Source organism: Sceloporus undulatus, chromosome 10, assembly GCF_019175285.1.
Source record: "Sceloporus undulatus isolate JIND9_A2432 ecotype Alabama chromosome 10, SceUnd_v1.1, whole genome shotgun sequence".
In the NCBI taxonomy this organism is placed as follows: domain Eukaryota; kingdom Metazoa; phylum Chordata; class Lepidosauria; order Squamata; family Phrynosomatidae; genus Sceloporus; species Sceloporus undulatus.
Window position 1 is genome coordinate 7,298,873 of NC_056531.1, and position 21,025 is coordinate 7,319,897.

Sequence of the window (21,025 nt, forward strand, 5' to 3'; positions counted from 1 at the left end):
GCCACTTGCAATTAGAAATCCTTGACCATCTAAAGTACTAAGTTAATTACCTCCTTGTAAACTCCTCACTTTCTTTACCTCTCCCTTTACCTCCAGCAAAGCAGAAACTAGAGGACAGACTGGCTGCCGCAGCCAGGGAAAAGCTAGCTCAAGCTTCTAAGGAGTCTAAAGAAAAGCAACTTCAGGCTGAACGGAAAAGGAAAGCTGCTCTGTTCTTGCAGAACCTGAAGAATCCTTTGGCAGAAGCAGAGGTGGAAAAAATGGAGGAGAATGCTTTTAATATAGAGGTGAGTATATCAAATGCCATTTTGACCATCATGACATATGCTACAATTAAGCACTGCTGTGGGAAGATGCCAATAATCCCTTATTCAAATAAGACCTTTTCCCAAGAATAGAGGGAAGATCCATAATTGAACACTAGTTACATTCATATATTTTCATCTCCTAGCAAATTAAACCTAACACCATTTTGTTACCTGATGTGAGCCCTATTTGTGAGTCTGCAAATGCTTCCTTTTCACTGCAACAACAAGCAGACTATATGACTTTATAATCAAGTTTGCTCCCCTGATGATGTTTGTAATACTGGCCTGATAAGAGATCTCCATCTCGAAAGCTTGCATATGTTTTTATGCCCCTCCTGGTAAACCTAGTTATTCCTACTGTATGGGATTTGGTATGGATTCTAGAATTCTGCAAATAAGTCAATATGCTTGTACTTGTTCCTTGATTGCTTGTCCTTGACTCTTGACTGAAGCATTAAATTAGATTTTTTTCAGCTTTATCCTAAGTACTCAAGCGCATGTGAATAACAGTTTATATAGATCTTCCATTAGGAGTTTGGGTTAGTTTTGTTTTTTTACCTTAGCCACCAGTGAGTATACCTATTGGGGTTTTAGCAAGGGCATCCCTGGTTTTCCTAAATTCACATCACTTTTGGCAATATCATCAAAGGGTACTAAAATAAGAAATGGTGTTAACTGAGTATTTTGTATTAATCTCTCTGTAAAAACTGTGAACACTGACAATGACAGGTTGACCATCTTTAAAGATTTCTGCTGATTAATATTCATAAAGCCTTTTATATCTCATTCATATACCCTAGCAAGTGGACTGCTTTTACTTCCATCTAAATTTTAAAATTTTTGGCAAAGCCTGAATGAGTGTCTTAGGCGCAAGAAAAGTGGAAGAACACACTTGCTATTATTAAAATTACATGTATTTTTGCTATGTATCCAGATTTCAGTTTCATTTTGTGTGCCGTGTGTGTGTGTGTGTGTGTGTGTGTGTGTGTGTGTGTTTTTACAGTTTTTGCTTCTTTCACCTTTTGCAATAGCACCCATATAAATCAATAGCAGGTATTTGTTTTATGTAATTAGATTTCATGAAATATTGGCCACAGCCATGGCATACCCAATTACTGCTTTAATAACTGCTGCTCTAATTTTCATATGTTTTTGGCAGTCACTCTGCTATAGGTGGCACGATCTATTTTCCTTTTCCAGTGTTCCACTACTGTAGAAAATGGCAAGGTTTCTAATGTGCTTTTTTAATAATGACATTTTGAATTAGCTCAGTCACAATATCATAAATTCTTTGCCATCAGAGAGAAATAAACATCATTTTAACAAAAACATAGTACTTATAGAATTTGTTGTGGAAAATCTGCCTTGAACACTTGTGTTTCACAAGAATCAAGACAGAGTTCTATCCAAAACTGGAGCTTTTCATAGAATCATAAAGTTGGAAGAAACCACAAGGGCCATTCAGTCCAACCCCATTCTGCCATACAGGAACTCACAATCATAGCACCCCCAACAGATAGCTAACCAGTCTCTATTTAAAAACATCCAAAGGAAGAGGCTTCACCACTCTCTGAGGGAGTGTATTCCACTGTCAAATAGCTCTTAATGTTAGGAAGTTCCTCCTAATGTTGAGCTGGAATCTCTTTTCCTGTAGCTTGCATCCATTGTTCCATGTTCTAGTCTGTGGAGCAGCAGAAAACAAGCTCGCTCCATCCTCAATGTGACACCCCTTCAAGTACTTAAACTATGCACAGCTGTGCCCCTACCTGGACCAGGGGGACCTTGAGGCATTGGTACATGCGCTGGTAACTTCTCGTCTTGATTTTTGCAATGCGCTCTAGGGGCTACCCTTGTGTCAAGTTCGGAAGCTTCAATTGATTCAAAATATGGCAGCCAGACTGGTCACTGGTGCATCTAGGTTTGACCATATAACACCCATCCTAAAATCACTTCACTGGCTGCCGATCAGCTTCCTGGTGCAGTATAAGATGTTGGTTATTACCTTTAAAGCCCTACATGGCTTGGGCCCAGGTTACTTGTGGGAACGCCTCTCCCTACATAGTCTGCCCTGCACTCTCAGAACCTCTGGGAAGAATCTACTTCAATTACAGAAGACCAGACTAGTGACAACTTCCCAGAGGACTTTTTATTTCGGCCACTCACCTGCCAAAGGAGATCCATCTTATTACTACCTTAGATGCATTTAAGAAAGCAGTCAAGACAGATCTCTTTTGGTGGGCCTTCCCACCCTATTCACTTCAATGCCCCACTTTACTGATTGTGCTCAGATGAGTATTGTAATTGCTACTTTAATTATTAACTGTTGATTTTATTATTGAACTATGGAAGGGGCAAGGTTTTTGTTAGAATTATTATTGTTGATTGTAATTTTATTGTTTCTTATTGTCGATTGTATTTTACCAGTTTGTAATCCTGCCTCGATCTGCAGGGAGAGGTGGGAAATATTATTATTATACAGGGCTATTATATCACCTCTTAACTGTCTCTTTTCCTGGCTAAACATACCCAGCTCCCTAGGTTGCTCCTGTTTCCAGCCCCTTCACCATTTTGGTGGCCCTCCTCTGGAGACACTCCAGCTTGTCAACATCCTTTTTGAATTCTGATGCCCAGAACTGGACACAGTATTCCAAGTGAGGCCTGACCAAAGTAGAATAGAGTGGCACTATTACTTCCCTTGGTCTAGACACTTTCCTAGAATCGCATTGGCCTTTTTAGCAGCCATATCATACTGTTGACTCATGTTCAATTTGTGGTATTAAACTTCACAAAGCTCTGTTGTGTAACTGTGACCATTTACTGCATTGCTTGTAAGAAAAAGTAAATGGGAACACATCTCAAATGTAAACTATATCTATAACCAAGATAATTACAGTAGCAATTAAAATATTCATCTGAGCACTTGTGGTCTAGTAGGACTCCTAAATCCCTTTCACATGTAGTCTTGTTAAGCCAGATGTTCCCTATTCTATATCTATGCATTTCATTTCTTCTGCCTAAGTGCTGTACCTTACATTTCTCCCTGTTGAAATTCATTTTGTTAGTTTGGGCCCAACTTTCTAGACTATTAAGGTCATTTTGATCCTCTCCTTTTGTGTGATAGAAAATTAAACTTTCAATCACACCTGTGTAATTCTAGCGTTTAACAGATTGTACTAGTGTACTGATTAAAGAACAAATCAGGAACCCACCCCCCCAGCTTGCATCTTGCTTCTGCAATGAGCCTTCAGTATCCATAGGGAGGTTGTTTCCAGAACCCCCTGCAGATATCAAATACAGTGGTACCTCGGGATACGAATTACCCAGGTTACGAATTTTTCGGGTTACGAAGGTTTTTTCGGGTTACGAAAAAACCCTGGCGCTGTTTAAATGGAGCCGCGGCAGAGCCGCGGCTTTTTTTCCCATTAGCGCCTATGGCAATTCGGGTTGCGAAGGTTTTTCGGGTTACGAAATTAGCCGCGGAACGAATTAATTTCGTAACCCGAGGCACCACTGTACCACAGATGCTCAACCAGTATTTAACATATAAAATTACCTAGGCGGCATTCATCCAGCACTGTTACCGACCCATCATGAAGGCTTTGCCAGGTTTTAAGTCCCTTTGGATAGCAACCTTGAGGTTCAAATAACAAGTCTGCCTCGCTCCTTACCTGCCTCCCACTTCTAGCTATTAAACCAAAACTCTTTTAACAACAATAACAACAATTCCCCCAGTTATAACATCACTATTCCATATATTTTATAACTAAAACCATCATAACCAATAACCCATGATAAGAGACCTCAAGAGAACCCTGACAGAAAGTAAATTCTGGCAGAGGCTTCCTTGTGAGAAAGTGGGAAACAAAGTGAGGCTTGGGTCTAAATTTTGGTAATGGTTTTGTGATTTGAAGATGGGAAAGAGAGTGAGGAAGCAGTTTAAGTTGTGACTGTGGCTTTGTGTGGGATTGACTTGCCCGGGTTTTGCCTCAGTAGCCTCTGCTATTGCCCTGGGACCCTTTTTCTCAGCCTGGCCATCTCAGGTTAAAAAAAATTCAATTCTTCAACATTTCAATCAGTGGTTGATCAAATCTGTGGATACAGAAGGTCCACTGTACTATGAAATATTTTGGTGATTTAAGTTGAGTCATTCTCTTTGGCAGTCCAGTATTTGCTGTAAAGGTGTAATAATACTCAAAGTACTTAATATACAGTGGACCCTTGTTATACGTTGGGGTTTGGTTCCAAGATCCCCCGTGAATAACAAAATCCGTGTATGCTCAAGTCTCATTAAATATAATGATATAGCAAAATGGTGTCCCTTATAAAAAATGGAAAATCAAGGTTTGATATTTGAAATTTATACTTTTTTGGAACATTTTCAAGCCGTGGATGCTTGAATCCGTGTATAAGAAGGACTGACTGTACATTGTATTTTTGTAATCCATGCAAACTCTGTAGGGTAATTACAATGTACATGAAGTGCTTTGAACATCCTAAAGTGCTGTACAAATGCTATTACCAATATTAGTAGCTGAAGGAGGCCTTGAGAAAGGAAATAGCTCCACTTTTGGCTAGCAAGTTTTCTTATTAAATATGTTTATTGTACATTTTTGAACATATAAAGGCCACTGGTAAGAAATAAATAGCTGCTTGTATGCAGGGGGACAGGGCTGTACTCCTGTACCTCCTTTTGTGAGTTGCTTGTGGATTCATGTGTGCAAGTATTTTGTGCCAAGTACAAATGGAACCTTTTTAAAAACCTTCTGTTGTATTCACCAAAATCAGACCTGCCTTTTGTTACTCAGCTCTGCAAGTTGAACTAAATGACTATACTAGCAGGAAATAGACCTTGGCCTAGAGCCATTTGTTAGTCACAACTAGACCCATTGAATCAATAGAATCAAATTTCTATTGATTCAGTGGGTCTACTCTAGTTGGAACTAACAAGTAGGGTGGGAATCATGCTCCCTCCCCCCCAGGTGGTTTGACTTCAAGTCCCATCAGCCATAACCAGCATAGTCAATAGAGAGTTATGAAGGGAGTTGCAGTCTGGCAACATGTGTATGTTCGCATGATCCCCAACCCATAATTTAGGCCAATACCTCTCTTTCTCAAGTATTTTGCTTCCAACATAGACCGTCCTCCTGGGTTTCTTAAACTATCTAAGGCGGGATACAAACCGGCCCAAAAAGGGCGGTCTCCCGCCGCCCTCGTTTGTTGCACAAGGGAGCCGCAGCTGACAAACCGCGTGGCTCCCTCGTACAACCAAAAGAAGCCACAAAAAGCGGCTTCTTTCTGCGGCACTATTATGACGCCGCAAGGTGCCAGAGGCGCACTTGCGGCGTCATGAAGGCACCAAGACATGCGGACACTAGGCGTCCATCACATCAAAATGGCGGCACCCATGTGTATAGGGTGCCGCCATTTTTACGCCCCCGTCAGTGCGAGGGGCGTTTGAAAGCACTGCCCCTCGCACGTGACGGGGTGCCTCATAGCGCCCATTTAAATCAGGCCTAAGTCAGGACTGGAGAACAACTTTCAGAAGGCTTGAGGCAGCATGCTTCATGTTAAGCAATTATGGATGCTGTAGTCCATGGTAGGAATCATGTAGTCCTCTACATTTTGTTGTACTATAATGCACAATATCCCTCACCACTGAGTCAGTGCTGATGACAATTGCAGTTCACCAACATCTGAAGGGATGCATGATTCCCACTCCTACTATAGTCCAAAACCCCTGGACACTCCTCAACCTTGATCCTAGTTATTCTTTGAGATTGGAGCAATTTTGTAGAATACTGTTCAATCAATGTTAAGGGACAGTAAGCAAGAGAAGAGAGTATGAAGAAGCCTTACCAACCGTTTTCTCTATACAGGGATGCCATGTTTGGCATAAAAATGGTGAGAGGCCACTCTTGAGAAATCGAGTAAAACATTGGCCAGCCATCCTCCACCTTCAATCATAATGTTAAACGGTTGCCCACAAGACCTTTTTTATTGTAGGGTGTGTACTTTCTTGTGATCGTCTCTTCTTTTTATAACCCACTACACTGTTTGGAATAGATCCTGTTCCAGAACTAATCTTTTGATTGACAAGATTTTCAGATGACCAGAGTACAGCAGATCTTGATTCAGCCTTTTTTAGCAATAGGAGGATAACTTTTTGGAAATATAATAAAGTTTATAGGATCCAAACATTGTATTGCTTCTGTGTTCTCAACTTCCTTTGCATTTTCCAATACTGTATGACAGTACTGCCAGTACTGCAGCCACTCACTCACAGCCACAAGGTTGTAAATTCAATTCCAGCCAGGGGCTCTAGAGTTGACTCAGCCTGGCATCCTTCCAAGGTCTTTAAAATGAGTACCCAACTTGTTGGGGGCAATTAAATTACATGTTTAAAACTGCTTAGAGACTGCTTTGTTCAGTATGAAACGGTATAAAATTTAGCTGCTATTGCTATTGCTGTGGAGATTTGCTAAAGGATTATAAATGTTAGTAGTCTTTGTGTGTGAAGCTTTTAAGTAGCACTTTCCATTCTCTGTATATCAACAAGGTAGGTTAATAACTAGACCATAGTAAATGGTTTCTGCCCATAATAGGAATTGGAGCAAAGCCTGTGTTCATGGAAGAGGCTTAATTGACATTCAGTATGGAAGATTGATTTTAAAAATGCTTCTAAGAGCATAAGAGAGACTAATTTCTGGACTTCCTCTTCAAATACCTCTTAGAGCACAAACAGAAGCATGAGCCAGCCTTGAAACTTTTAAAAAAATGACCAAGGAACCAGATAATCCTTTGCTTTGTTTTACCACTGTGTAAACTTGTGAAACCTCTCCAAGACACTTTTCCATTTCATTCTTACTAACAAAAGTCATGGCTCTTAACGACTTCAGAATTCTCTTTTCTTCATTTCAGAAACCTTTTCTTTTTCCTTTGCCAGCATCTGTACATCTTCCTGACTTTCACCCTGACCATAATTCCTTTCTCGTTTTCTTGTTTTCTCTTGTTGCTCTCAACACAGTTACATACACCAAGGAACTCCTGGTGTCTGTGCAGGCAGTCTTGTGGTGCTTTATGTAGTTATAGTTGTATGAGTAATTTGCCTAATTAGAGTAGATGAAGATCTACTTACGCACAAGCCACTTCCCCAGTGTTACAAAGAGTTATCTTAAAAAATATATGATAAGAAGCATCTATGCCACTGGCAGGTAGAGCACTAATTAAGGTGGACTCAGCTGTCTTTGTGTATTACCTGTAGAAAAAGTGACTTCTCCATGATATCACAACCATGTATTTTTGTCCTTTGCCCATTCTCTGTATATCCAGAAAAGTAAAAGGAAAAATTTAGATCAAATGGATGGATCATGGTGACTGTCTGCTCTCCTTAGTAGTTTTTGTTCATAATGATCAAGTGTGTAGTGCAGGTTTTACTACCTGAAGAAGATTGGAGTAAAAGAAAAGACGTGAGAGAAGGTAGTATTGATACAAACAATTGATAAAGGACTATCATATTGCCTCTTCACCTTCTCTTCTCCAGACTAAACATACCCAGCTCCCTAAGCTTGTAAAGTACCATGCAAATTCTTCACAGTAGGCTGTCAAATGGTCTGTGTTTTCTGCTTGAGAACCTGTGTGTAATTGATCTCTGACCACTCAAAATAACTTTGCTGGATGACTCTTTGCCCATGCAGTGGTGACAGCAGAAAATACAGTTGTCTCTCCTTATCTGTAGATTCTGCATCCATCCATGAATTCAACCTTCCACATCTTGAATTTTAGAGCTGGAAGGGACCAAAAGGCCCATCTTATCCAAACCCCTGCCATGCCACAACTAAAGCACTTCTGAAAGAAGCCCAACCAATCCCTCTTTAAAAATCCCCAAAGGTGGAGAGTTCACTACCCTCCAATGCAGACTATTCCACTGTTATAACAAAAAAGGCTAGGAAAGATCTATGAAGGAAAGGAATTAACTGCTGTGTAGATTTGGAGGTTTTGGAAGGCTCTTGCTATGAGCACTAATGTAGAGGCCCCATATTCTAAGAATATGCCAACTGCAAAAAATAAATAAATTCTGAGACTCAACTTTCCCTGTAAAGCCTACACTTAAACGTGGCAGGTCTGCCTCCCAACATCAGACAGTAGGAGCGGAGCTGGTGATGTTGTTCGATAGGGGCTTTCTGGCAGTTCAATTAAAGCAGGTTCAGTAAAAAAATTCTTAATGTCAAAATAAAAAAAGCAGTAAACAAGAATACAGGTGACTGATTTGACTTCCCCTGAACCATAAGGGCACATGCAATCAGAAAAGGGGACTTTCCAATACCAAAATCTTTTTATGTTTTCTTCCTCCTCTCTGATGGAGAGACAAATTACTTTTAGGGTCACTAAATTTTGTGCTGCCACATGTACAATTCGACAAGCCTGTATGCGGGAAGGATGATGACTGGAGAGCAGATGGCAGAGAACCCGACTTCTGTCCAAGAAGATACACTATAGAGAACATTTTTGTTCCTATAAGGTGGCAAAATGTGCAGTAAAGAAAGCTTACTACTCTGTACATATTATATCTCTGAATTTATTATTATTATTATTACCTTTATTTGGAAAGCGCTGTAAATTTACACAGCGCTGTACATACAATCTTTTTAATTAGATGGTTCCCTGCCCTCAGGCTTACAATCTAAAAAGACACGACACAACGGGGAAAGGGAGTGGTGGTGGGGAAGGGGATGAGGTCCAGCAGTTCTTCTCTACCTCCAAGGCCTGGACCAAGGGAGATGGACTGGAGGAGGAGGGCTTGGCTTCTTAATGGATGGTTAATCTTCTTCCAGGCAGGCCTGGTAGAGCTAGCCTGCCTCTCTCTCCCTCAAGATGGTGGATGAAGGGAGGGCTACTACTTCTTTAAAAGCCCTCCCTGGATCTCCTGGACTTAAGCAAATATAGACCAAATATCACATCTCCCTTTTCTAAGCAAGATGATCAAGAGGACAGTAGCTTTCCAAATCAGGCAGTCTTGGATGATACAAATTATCTAGACCCATTTTAAACTACATTGGGGCCTCCGCATACGCGGCCTTTTTATAAGCGGCTTTGAGCATACGCGCTCAAGCCGCTGGGCGCGCGTGCGGGACAGAAGGGGCGGCGCGTCCCATTCAGTTGAATGGGCGCTTGCGCCCCGCGCACCTCCGCACCGCCGTGCACGAGCCCCATTGTTTACAATGGGGCTCGAGCATAGGCGGAAATCGCCATACGCGGCTCCCCCGCGTATGGCGAGGTTCCACTGTAGCTTCAGAGCAGGATATGGTTGCTTTGGTGGATGCTCTTGCCTTAGCATTGACAGGGGAATATGTCCCTGCTGGTGCTGTTGGACCTCCCAGCACCGTTCGATACCATCAACCACGGTATCCTTCTGGAACACCTGAGGGATTTAGGAATCGGAGGCACTGTGCTTCAGTGGTTTCAGTCCTATCTCTCAGGCATGTACCAGATGGTGATGCTTGGGGATAGCTGCTCCTCAAAAAAGAAATTGCTATATAGCATACCACAAGGTGCCATTCTATCCCCTATCTATTCAACATCTATATGAAAACACTCGTGAAACTGCTGGGAAAGATCACCCAGAGGCATGGGGCCAGGTGCTATCACTATGCTGATGACATCCAAATATATTTCTCTATGCTTTCTGATATAGCTTCAGCTAAGGATAATGTGTCTCCTCTGAATGAATGCCTGGAGGTGGTAATGGGCTGGTTGAGGAAAAACAAATTGAAGCTGAATCCAGGCAAGACAGAGGAGCTTACTGTCAAAGGTCCTAACCTGGGTTTGGAGGTGTGTCAACCAGTCCTGGATGGGGTTACACTTCCCCTTAAAGATTGTGTTCGCAACGTCTGGATCCATCACCCCAAATGACAGTTCAGATAGACGTGGCGGCCAGAAGTGCATACTGTCAGCTTCAGCTGATACTCCAGCTGCGCCCCTACCTAGAGTTGGAGGACCTAAAGATAGTAGTGCATGCACCAGTAACCTCAATACTGGACTGCTCTGTACATTGGGTTACCTCTGTACCAAGTTCAGAAACTTCAGTTAGTTCAAAATACGGCAGGCAGATTGATTACTGGGACATCCAGGAGTGATCACATTATACCAATATTAAAATCACACCACTGACTGCTAGTTAGTTTCTAGGCAAGGTACAAAGTGCTGGTTATTACCTTTAAAGTACGACATGGTTTGGGTCCACGTTACCTACAGGATCGCCTCTTCCCATATAATCCGCTCTGTACACTCAGCTCCTCTCTTGGACATTTACTGCAGTCAGGCAGGACTAGGTTGGCAACTGTCAGCGAGATGGCTTTTTCTTCAGGTGCACCTAGAGACTGTGGGTTGACCTGCCTGCATTTAAAAGAGCATTGAAGATTAGCCTCTTTTGGCAGGCTTATCAAGATGATTTTAGAATTCTGAGTTTTAAATGATGAATTTTAAATGTGGATCGTTTTGATATGTGTATATATTTTTGTCATTTTAAATTTATGTGAATTTTAACGGATATGTTTCAACTGATGTTTTTCTGTTCATTATTGTTGTTCCTCGCCTTGATTCATTGTGTGTGTGTGTGTGTGTGTGTGTGTGTGTGTGTGTAATAATAACAACAATAATTGTAAGCCGCTCTGAAAGCCTTTAGGGCTGAAGGGCGGGGTATAAATACCACAAATAAATAAACAACAACAATGCAAGCCATCAGCCTCCCCTCCCCACACACACTTGGAAATGTAATTATTCCTTGTTTTGCATATTCATTGTCGTTAGGTTTTGTGGTATACTGCTTCTTTTATATTGCTGGTCATAGACCATAATAAAGATTGATTGATTGTTAATGAGGAGTTCATGGAATCATACCATTGGAACAGACCACAAGGGCCATCCAGTCCAACCCCCTGCCATGCAGGAACACTAATCAAAGCATCCTCAACAGATCGCCATCCAGCCTCTGTTAAAAAACCGCCAAAGAAGGAGACTCCACCACACTACAAGGGAGTGTGTTCCACTGTCGAATAGCTCTCACTTTCAGGAACTTCCTCCTATTGTTTAGGTGGAATCTCTTTTCCTGCAGTTTGCATCCATTGTTCCAGGTCCTATACTCTGGAGCAGCAGAAAACAAGCTTGCTCCATCCTCAATATGACACCCCTTCAAATACTTAAACAGGACTATCATATAACTGCCTCTTCTCCAAGCTAAACATACCCAGCTCCTTGAGTCTCTCCTCTTAGGGCATGGTTTCCAGACCCTTCACCATTTTGGTTGCCCTCCTCTGGACACACTCCAGCTTCTCAACATCCTTTTTGAATTGTGGTGCCCAGAACTGGGCACAATATTCCAAGTGAGGCCTGACCAAAGCAGAATAGACTGGCACTATTATTTCCTTTGATCTAGACACTATACTTCTATTGATGCAGCCTAAAATCACACTGGCCTTTTTAGCTGTCGTATCACACTGTTGACTCATGTTCAACTTGTGGTCTACTAGGACTTCTAGATCTCTTTCATATGTACTGTTGTCAAGCCAGGTGTCCCTGATCCTATACAGTATCTGTGCATTTCATTTCCCCCCCTAAGTGCAGTACCTTACATTTCTCCATGTTGAAATTCATTTTGTCAGTTTTGGCCCAGATTTCTCATCTGTTAGGATCATTTTGAATTTTGATCCTCTCCTCTAGGGTATTAGCTCCTCCTCCTAATTTGGTGTGGTCTGCAAATTTGATAAGCATGTCCTCTATTATTTTATTCAGTTCATTAATAAAGATGTTGAGTAGCACTGAGCCTAGGACAGAACCCTGTGGCACTCCACTAGTCACCTCTCCAGGATAAAGAGGAGCCATTGTTGAGCATCCTTTGGGTTTGGCCTGTCAAGCACTTGCAAATCCACCTAACAGTTGCATTGTCTAGCCCACATTTTACTAGCTTGTTTGCAAGAATATCATGGGGCACCTTGTCAAAACCCTTACTAAATTCAAAGTATGCTATATCCACAGAGTTCCCCTCTTCCCAAAGTTTGGGACTGAGTTCCCCCAAACTGAGTCACAGAGGTAGGTTTTAGGTCAGGCAAATGCCCTATATGGTTCCAACATTCTGTTTGTATAGTGATCAACCAGTTGTCTGTGAATCAGCAGGACACCATATAAATGTACCCTCCCTTCTCAGAGCCCCTCATACTCTGTCGTTCTATTTTGTAGCTTAATTATTTTACTCATGCATCTGGCATTGCTTTCACGTGCCTCTCAATAGATTTGCTTTCCATCAAATGTCTATATCTTAGTGGTAGGGCACAGGCTTTTCATACATAATGTCCCACATTGAATCTTTTTCATCTCAGAATGGGACTGGAAAAGCTTATTGTCTGAAACTCTGGAGAGTCGCTACCAGTTAGCACTGAAAGTATAAAGTCAGGTGTACCAATAGCACACCTAGATATAGGTCAGATTCTGTTGTGTTCCTATGAGGGTTTGGGTTGCCATGGTTGACAGATTGTCACAGTCTTTATACCAATCGTTCTGTGAGCACAACTTCATTTTCAGCTCTGGCATTAATTTGTCTTGACACTGGACCATTATGACTTAGTATGTGCACGTTTTATTTGTGAGGAAGGGTATTTTCTCCTATAGAAAAAGGTATGGGCTTGATCACTTCTTTGTGGGGTGACATTACTTTTTACTGCTTCTACATGGTATCTTAAGAAGAAAAGGAACTTTCTGTTTTGATTTGATAATTCAGAACAGTACATTAAGCCTCATCTTCTAGAATAGAAGTTTTGTCTTTAACATGGTAAAAGCCAGATTACTCTGCAGCTATATGACAATGAAATTTTAAAAAATACTTGCAAAGCAACTAAGTTGTAATAAAAATTGTAACCAGACAAATGGATGCCTTGAATCTAAAGGTCTTCTACAGTCTTCTATTGCTAAACACCTGTTCAATCACAGCTGAGTTCTACAGATGGAAGAAATAAAGTGAACCTTTCTTGACTCTCTGTTCATATGTTTTTCACCCATAGGTTTTTTTCCTTCTCTTGCCTGGCATGTCTCTCTTCTGATTCCAACATCTACACTTCAGGAAACATTTTTGTCACTTTAATGAGAGCTTCTCTGCTCCCCTGCCAGATGTCTCAGCACCAGGGATCCACTTTGATTTTTCTCTTAGCTTTTCTTGAGATTCATCTGTTAAGAGTCTTTTTTTTCCCTTTTCCTTTCATAACTGAAATATCTCTTCTGCCTTATTTCAGCTTCCCATTTCTGGGGCTTTCTGCCCTTTCACGTTTCCAGTATTTCATTCTGTTTTTGCAGATGTTCTCTAGTTTCTGCTTTGTTTGCATCCCCCCCCCCCTTTTATACAGATTACACTTTTCCTGCAATATCTGTATACAGTGGGCCCTCCACATTCACTGAGGTTAGGGGCAAAGGATCTCAGTGAAAGTGGGAAAACACCCCCCCCCCAAAAAAAAAAACCCCCCCCCCCCCCCAAAAAAACTGGAGGTTTTTTTTTTTACCTGAGAGGCTATCTCTCTAGGAATATCTAGGTCTTCCAGAACAACTCTGTCGTCAACATCAATTGGAACTTGCCTGTAGATTCACATTAGAGGAACTAAAAATGACTAGAGAAGTGTTTTCTCTAGGAATCTCTAGATTCTTCTGGCAGAGTCATGCTTAAACAGAGGCTGGGTGGCTGGATGGCTGTCTGTGGGGGGTGCTTTGATTGTGTATTTCTACATGGCAGGGGTTGTGGTCTCTTTCAACTCTGTGATTCTAAGTTCTATGTGAATAATCAAAGCTGCAAAAGTCAAAGCCACAAATGTGAAGGGCTGGCTATACATCAGTATGTGAAGAAGTTGATAATAATATGTCAAATTTAATAATAAAATGCAGGTCTTGGTTAATCAACTCAGAAGGTAGAGCTTATGCTGATTTCTTGTCATTTTTGCTTTTACCATTATGACTAGTTATGGCATGAAAATAAAATCTGTACTGTGCTGTTCTGCATTCCAAGACCAGTTCATTAATTTTACTATCTTTTCTACATCACCCTCCCCCCCCCCCAACTATATGCAACAAAAAATTATACTCTTCTGTTACTACCTTCCAATCATGAGACTCATCCCGCTAGGTTTCAGTGATACCTATTATATAGAATTTGGTTTGCTGTTATAGGCGTTCAAGTTCATCTTGTTTATTTCCCATGCTCTGTGCATAGACATGGAAGATCATGGGATATCCCCCCCTCCCTTGCTGCTGATGAAAAAAAATTCCCTCTCATTGTTGGGTTCTTGCACTATTTGCCTTATTCTCTCAATGACCGCTTGGCTATTATCTCCAGCCCTTGATGCCCTCCAGAATACTGTCTCCATCCCCCTCATACAGTGGTGCCTCGGGTTACGAAATTAATTCGTAACGCGGCCGCTTTCGTAACCCGAAAAGCCTTCGTAAGCCGAATTGCCATAGGCGCTAATGGGGAAAAGCCGCGATTCCGTGCGAAAAAGCCGAAAAAAGCACCAAAAGTTTTTTCGTAACCCGAAAAAACATTTGTAACCCGAAACAATAATTCCCTATGGGATTTTTTCGTATCCCGAAAATTTCGTAACCTGGGTATTTCGTATCCCGAGGTACCACTGTAACTCAGTTTAAAGCTCTCCTGATCAGATTTTTCTATCTGTTGGCAATAACGGTTTTGCCAACTGGTCCATCAAGGGTGGAGATAATAGCCAAGTGGTCATTCAGAGAACAAGGCAAACAGTGGGAGAACCCAACAGTGGGAGGGAAAAAACTTGATCACAAAGGAGTAAAAAAGGACACCACAGAGGATTTAAAAAGGATGTTAAGAAGTTGAAGTACATTGGGCCCTTGTTATACGCTGGGGTTTGGGTCCAAGATCCCCATGGATAACAAAATCTGTGTATGCTCAAGTCCCATTAAATATAATGACATAAAAAAATTGAAAATCAAGGTTTGATATTTGAAATGTATACTTTTTTTGAACATTTTCAACCCGTGGATGCTTGAATCCGTGTATAAAAAATCCAGGTATAAGGACTGACTGTATATCCAGAGGAGGACAGTCAGAATGGTAAAGGGTCTGGAAACCATGCCCTATGAAGAGCGACTTAGGGAGCTAGATATCTTTAGCCTGGAGAAGAGGTTAAGAGGTGACATGATAGCCCTGTTTAAATTATTAATGAGGCCTATTTTCTAATAAAAGGTATTGCACTGGTGCTACTCACCTTAGTTTGGAGCATGATTCACTTGTAGGTTCAGATTATCTAGTTAATGTCAGGTAGCAGAACTTTCAGTTCCTGCATAGAAATTATCTATCTGTATCTATCTGTCTGTCTGTCTGTCTGTCTATTTCTTCTTTGTGGTCTCTGCAAATAACACAAATGGGTTATATCTGTGCCTGCGCAGAAAACACAGAAACTTCTAGCATCACTGGGCAAAACTTAGTTTGCAAATTTTTGGTGGTAGCTCCACCCACCCTTATAAAGCCCCTAGTGTTCCCGCTCTTTCCCCAATTCCTTTTGTTTGCCGCAACTCAAGGGAACTTCGCTTGTGAATCGCTTGTACTTTTGATTTTGACCTAATGGCTTTATTTGACCTAAATGACTTTTTTTGACCACTCTTTTGGAAATTTGCTTGGATATTGTTGACTGATCGATTGACCATAGGACTGTTTGACCATAATCTCTCTGTTTTGCGATTTGGATACCTCGACTCTGATTAAAATGGCTTCTGGCCATTTCATGAGATACGGCAAGTGTGGTGCTAAAATCCCCACTTCTGACTGCCATGTGTGTTTTGTGCTTGGGAAAAGCCCATAATGTTAAGACCTGCCGTCTCTGCAAGTCCATAACCACCCAGGCATTAAAGAATTGAGACCTGACGCTCAAGGTGGCTCTCTGGGAACAAGCCTTGAGACTGGCCTCTGCCCCTGCCTTGGAGGGCTCTTCGGCGGTTGATCCCTCTACCTCCGGTAAGGAGAAAAGGAAATCTAAAGTGGGGGAGAAGCCTATAAGGATATATCTTCCAAGGATCCCAAGGCCCCCAGATCTGGGAAGGAACGGAGTGATGACTCTAAGAAGACTCCTAAGCGGAAGCATTCTGAGGACAAGTCTTCTCACTCCAAGAGAGACAAGTCTTCTGACTGCTCGGCTTTGAAACAGGCTCGTTCTGCCCTTCCTGCTGCTAAATCGATCTGTAAAGAGCATTCAGTTTCGACCCAGGCTCCATCTGCTGCCTTGGCTGCTGACCCAGGGGCGTTGGTTCTGACCCCGAATGTCTCTGCTGCTGAGATCTTGATTCCGGTTGATAGCTCCCAGATTGTCTGTCTTGATACTCCAAGTCAGAAGGAGAAGTTTGGGACACAGATCCTCCAACATTGACCCCGCTTCTTTCTGGTCAACTGATGGAGGTTCGTGTCCCTCCACTCCAGCGAGATCGGGCCAGTCTGGGGACAGAGGCTGATGAGGCGGCCCATGCCGATGTTGAGTCCTCTTTCCATGAGAATCTTCTCCAGCATTACCCGGATTTGGTGTTTGACCACGACTCTTGGAGGTACCTCCTGCCGGTGAATCCTGACGACATTTGCTAGAATCTCCAACCCCAAAGACCTTTGTCTTCCACTCTTACTACGATCATGACCAAGGCGTAGGTCATCAAGACCTCCACCCCGGCACTGCTACCGGTACCACCTCACCTCCAGTCCCTCTACGATAGGCCACTGTCAAGAACCCTTGAAGATTCTCCTGGTTCAGATCGATCTCAGAGGGAATCGCGCTCCCCATCCCCTACCCCAGATGGCGAGAAGTCTCCATCACCTCAACATCTGGTGTAGTTGGAACCTGCTTCCCCAGTGGATAATGTTAGGTCCTTTACCAATCGCATTGTCCAGATGGCGAATGCTTTCAAGATAGAGGTCACCCGTATGGATAATGACATGGTGGACTCGATTGATTGCAGTCTCCATGGCACGGTACTGACACCTCCCTCCATCGGCTACCTTCCCTCATTGGAAAAAATTGAGTAAGATTGAAACTCTGTACCAGATTGCGCACTTGGGCCCGAACTAGCTTTTCGAGCATCCGAAGCCAAATTTGGCAATTATAGAAGCATCGCAGTTGTCCTTCACTCCTAAAACTTCTTCTCCTTCCAATAAGGAGAGTAAGAATATTGACGGGTTAGAAAGCAAATTCTACACCTTGGCAGTGCTTGACCTTAAAGTAGCCAATTATACGGCTTGCGTAGGGGCCTGTCCAGCCCCTCCTAGACACGGAGCCCCTCCTAGATGAGATGCCAGATGACGAGAGAAAATTGGCCATGGCCATCAGTTTCGACGCCCATTCTCTCGGTGGCGAACAAATCATTTCAGCGCACCATTCATTCCAATCTCCTCGGTGTTGGTACAAAGCTCAATGCCTTTGGTACTCCCCCCCCCCCCCCGTACGAATAGAAGTCATACCAACCACAGGAACAGCGGTATCATCAGGACCAGCCCAGGCAGCGCCTACCATCCCACTCCTCCTCCTCCTTATCTGGAAATCGCCAACCACTGCAGCCACAGTACAGCCAGGGCTACAAGTAAAAGGACCCTGAACAAGGCAAGAGGAGACTGGGAGATGGGATGGCACACTTCGTATCTGCCCCCTTTAGGGATAGGCTGAGGCCCTACCTTAACTCCTGGGCCTCAATCACTTCTGACTCTTAGGTTTTGTACATTGCCTGCAGGGATTATGCCCTCAAGCTTGAAGAGCTCCCGATCATTGGAGCTTTCCTTTCCATCACTCCTTCAGACAACCTACTCAACTCTATTGCAAAAGGGTGCTATCGAGCCGTAGATCCTGCACGGGCCTGCTACAGTTTTTTCTCCCATTACTTTACTGTTCCCAAAAAGGAACAGTAGGCCCATTTTGGACGTGCCACAGTTGAACACCTTTATTATCTATTGCCGTTTCCGCATGGTAACCCTTGCTTCTATTCTGCCACTCTTGCAGAAAGGTCACTGGTTCATGACCCTCAACCTCAAGGACACCCACTTCCAGATTGGGATTCAGCAAGATCACAGAAGGTTCCTTGCCTTTGCCATCGGGACCAAAATTTTCCAGTACTGGGCCCTTCCGTTCGGGCTCTCAAAGGTACCGAGAGTCTACACCAAGTGCATGGCCCCAATCGTAGCCTACCTCCACCAGCGCAGAATCACAGCCTTTCCTTACCTGGACAACTGGCTATTTGCTGCTCCATTCCAAGAGGGATTTGTTTGGGATGTTCAGTTCTCTTTGTCTCCCTTGGAATCTCTCGGTCTCATGATCAACAGACAGAAGTCCAACCTGACTCCCTCCAGACAGGTCAGGTTCATCGGGACAACTCTTGACTCCAAGACGTCTATGGCTTATCTACTCATGGACAGGTTTCAAGCTCTCTCCAAGGCTGTTTGTGAGTGCCTCTTGCACAGACGTATCGAGGCATGGACTGTCCAAATAGCTCTGGGCCACATGGCTTCAACAAACTACATCAGTTCCAGTCCTGGTACCTCTCTGCCTTAGAGCCCATACACGATCCTCAATCGAAGTGGCTCACAGTTCTGATATCTGTGGCCAGATAGTTGCTCTGGTGGCTGGAGCCCAACTCTGTGTCGGGATGCCCGTTCTACCTCCACGACCAAAGATCACCCTGACCACGGACGCATCCCTCGAAGAATGGGGTGCACACACTCTAGACTTTACTGTCAGACAGGTGGTACACTTTGGAAGGACAACTCCACATCAGTGCACTCAAGATGCTGGCAGTGGAGAAGGCCCTCTGTGTATTCCAATTCCTTCTCTCAGAGAAGGTGGTACTACTCTTGACAGACAACACCACTGTCATGAACTACCTCAACAAACAAGGAGGGACAAGATCCCAGATGCTGCTCAAGATCACGCTTCGAATCTGGGACTGGTGCATTCAGAACAACATCCTCCAAGCTATCCATTTCCACAGGAAGGAGAACGACCTGGCAAATCGACTCAGCAGGTCGTCCATCCTGTGCCACAAGTGGCGCCTCTATCCTGAAACAGTCTCCAACCTGTTTCTTGCTTGGGGCAAACCGCTGATCGACTTATTTGCCTCCCACCAAAATACTCATTGTACAGAATTTTGTTCTCAAACCCAAACACCAAGCTCTCGAGGAGATGCCTTCCAGTTCAAGTGGTCAGGAAAGTTGGTCTACAGATACACTCAGTTTCCAATTAACTTGAATGTTCTGGCAAAGATGAGATCAGACTGATCCGATGCCATCCTCATCACGCCATGGTGGCTGAGACAGCCTTGATTCGCTCCACTCCTGCACCTGTCCCAGGGGGAATACCTCCGGCTCGAATTCTGTCCCAACCAGGTTGGATTTGGCACCTGAACATTGAAATGCTTCCCCTGGTGGCGTGGAGAATCTGTCTATAGAGACTCTGCCTGACTGAGTACAGACAGTCATTCTGGCTGCTCAGAAGCCTTCGACACAGAGGTTCTACTGGTTCAAATCAGACAAGTTTTTGGACTTTCTCTCTGTCAGGGACCTCTCTCCATCCTGTGCTTCATTCCTGATAGTCTTAGAGTTCTTGATGACCCTTGTGGACTCGGGACTGTGCCTCACGTCCATCAAATGTTATCTGTCTGCTATTTGTTCACACTACCAGTTTGAAGGCAATCCTTCCCTTTTCAAGGATCCTTTGGTGAAGAGAGTCCTTAAGGGATTCAACAACCTTCACCCTCCATCATTGGTACTGACACTGGCATGGAGCCTGGACATTGTGCTCTCCTGTTTTTCAACCAAGCACTTCGAAACCATGACCACTATGGACTTGAGATTGCTGACCTGGAAAACAGCTTTCCTTGTGGCCATCACCTCTGCCCGCCATGCGAGCGATCTTTGTGCCTTGTGGGTGGACCAACCTTACCTTCAGTTTCACAAGGACAAAGTGGTCCTCTGTACCGACATTACCTTCTTCCACACCAACCAGGACATTGTGTTGCCGACTTTGGCTCTGAACCTGACCACTGATACTGAGCGCCATCTCCACACTTTGGATGCCCGCAAGACACTGGCTTTTTACCTAGACAGGACATCAGGTTCGAGGCGCTCTGAGAGACTTTCTGTGTGCTACTTGGAGGCCAAGAAGGGACTATCTGTGACTGCTCAGAGATTTTTGAAATGGGTGGCTAGTACCATCACTTGTGTTATGAACTCCCAGGTAAAACACTTGCTGCTCGGGTTCACTTGCACTCAACCAGGGTGGTGGCGACATCCTCTCCTTTTCTGACTTGGGGTGCCTTTGGAGGATGTCTGTAAAGTTGCTGTCTGGTCCCAGCCATTGACTTTCATCAAACATTACAGTCTGGACACAAGAGCCAGAGGGGATACAGCTTTTGGGAGAGCAGTGCTGCTTTCGGGTTTGCACTGAAACAGTTTATTGCATTACATGTTGTGTATGCTGTTCAAACCAAGAAAGTTGACACTGACAAAAAGTTTTGCATGTTATATGTGCTTTTTGAAATTAAGAATATAACACTGACAGATACACTTTCAAAGTTTAAGAGTTTATTGTTGTTTAAATAATACAACTTGTTTGAAATTTACAACTGGTGTCATGACACTCCCTCTTCCACTGACTGAAGCTTGCCAGTCTAACTCATTTGTGTGATTCGCAAAG

At 43.3% G+C, this 21,025-nt stretch overlaps 1 protein-coding gene across 6 annotated transcripts in view; it reads left to right on the top strand.

Moving 5' to 3' along the window:
* Window positions 1-21,025, top strand: part of LOC121916478 (splicing factor SWAP) — a 239,106-nt gene that overhangs the window by 55,942 nt on the left and 162,139 nt on the right. For all 6 annotated transcript variants that reach the window (XM_042441582.1, XM_042441580.1, XM_042441581.1 and 3 more), the window contains one exon: window positions 97-287. In XM_042441582.1, coding sequence (XP_042297516.1) covers window positions 97-287 — 191 coding nt within the window. The remainder of the gene's footprint in view (window positions 1-96; window positions 288-21,025) is intronic.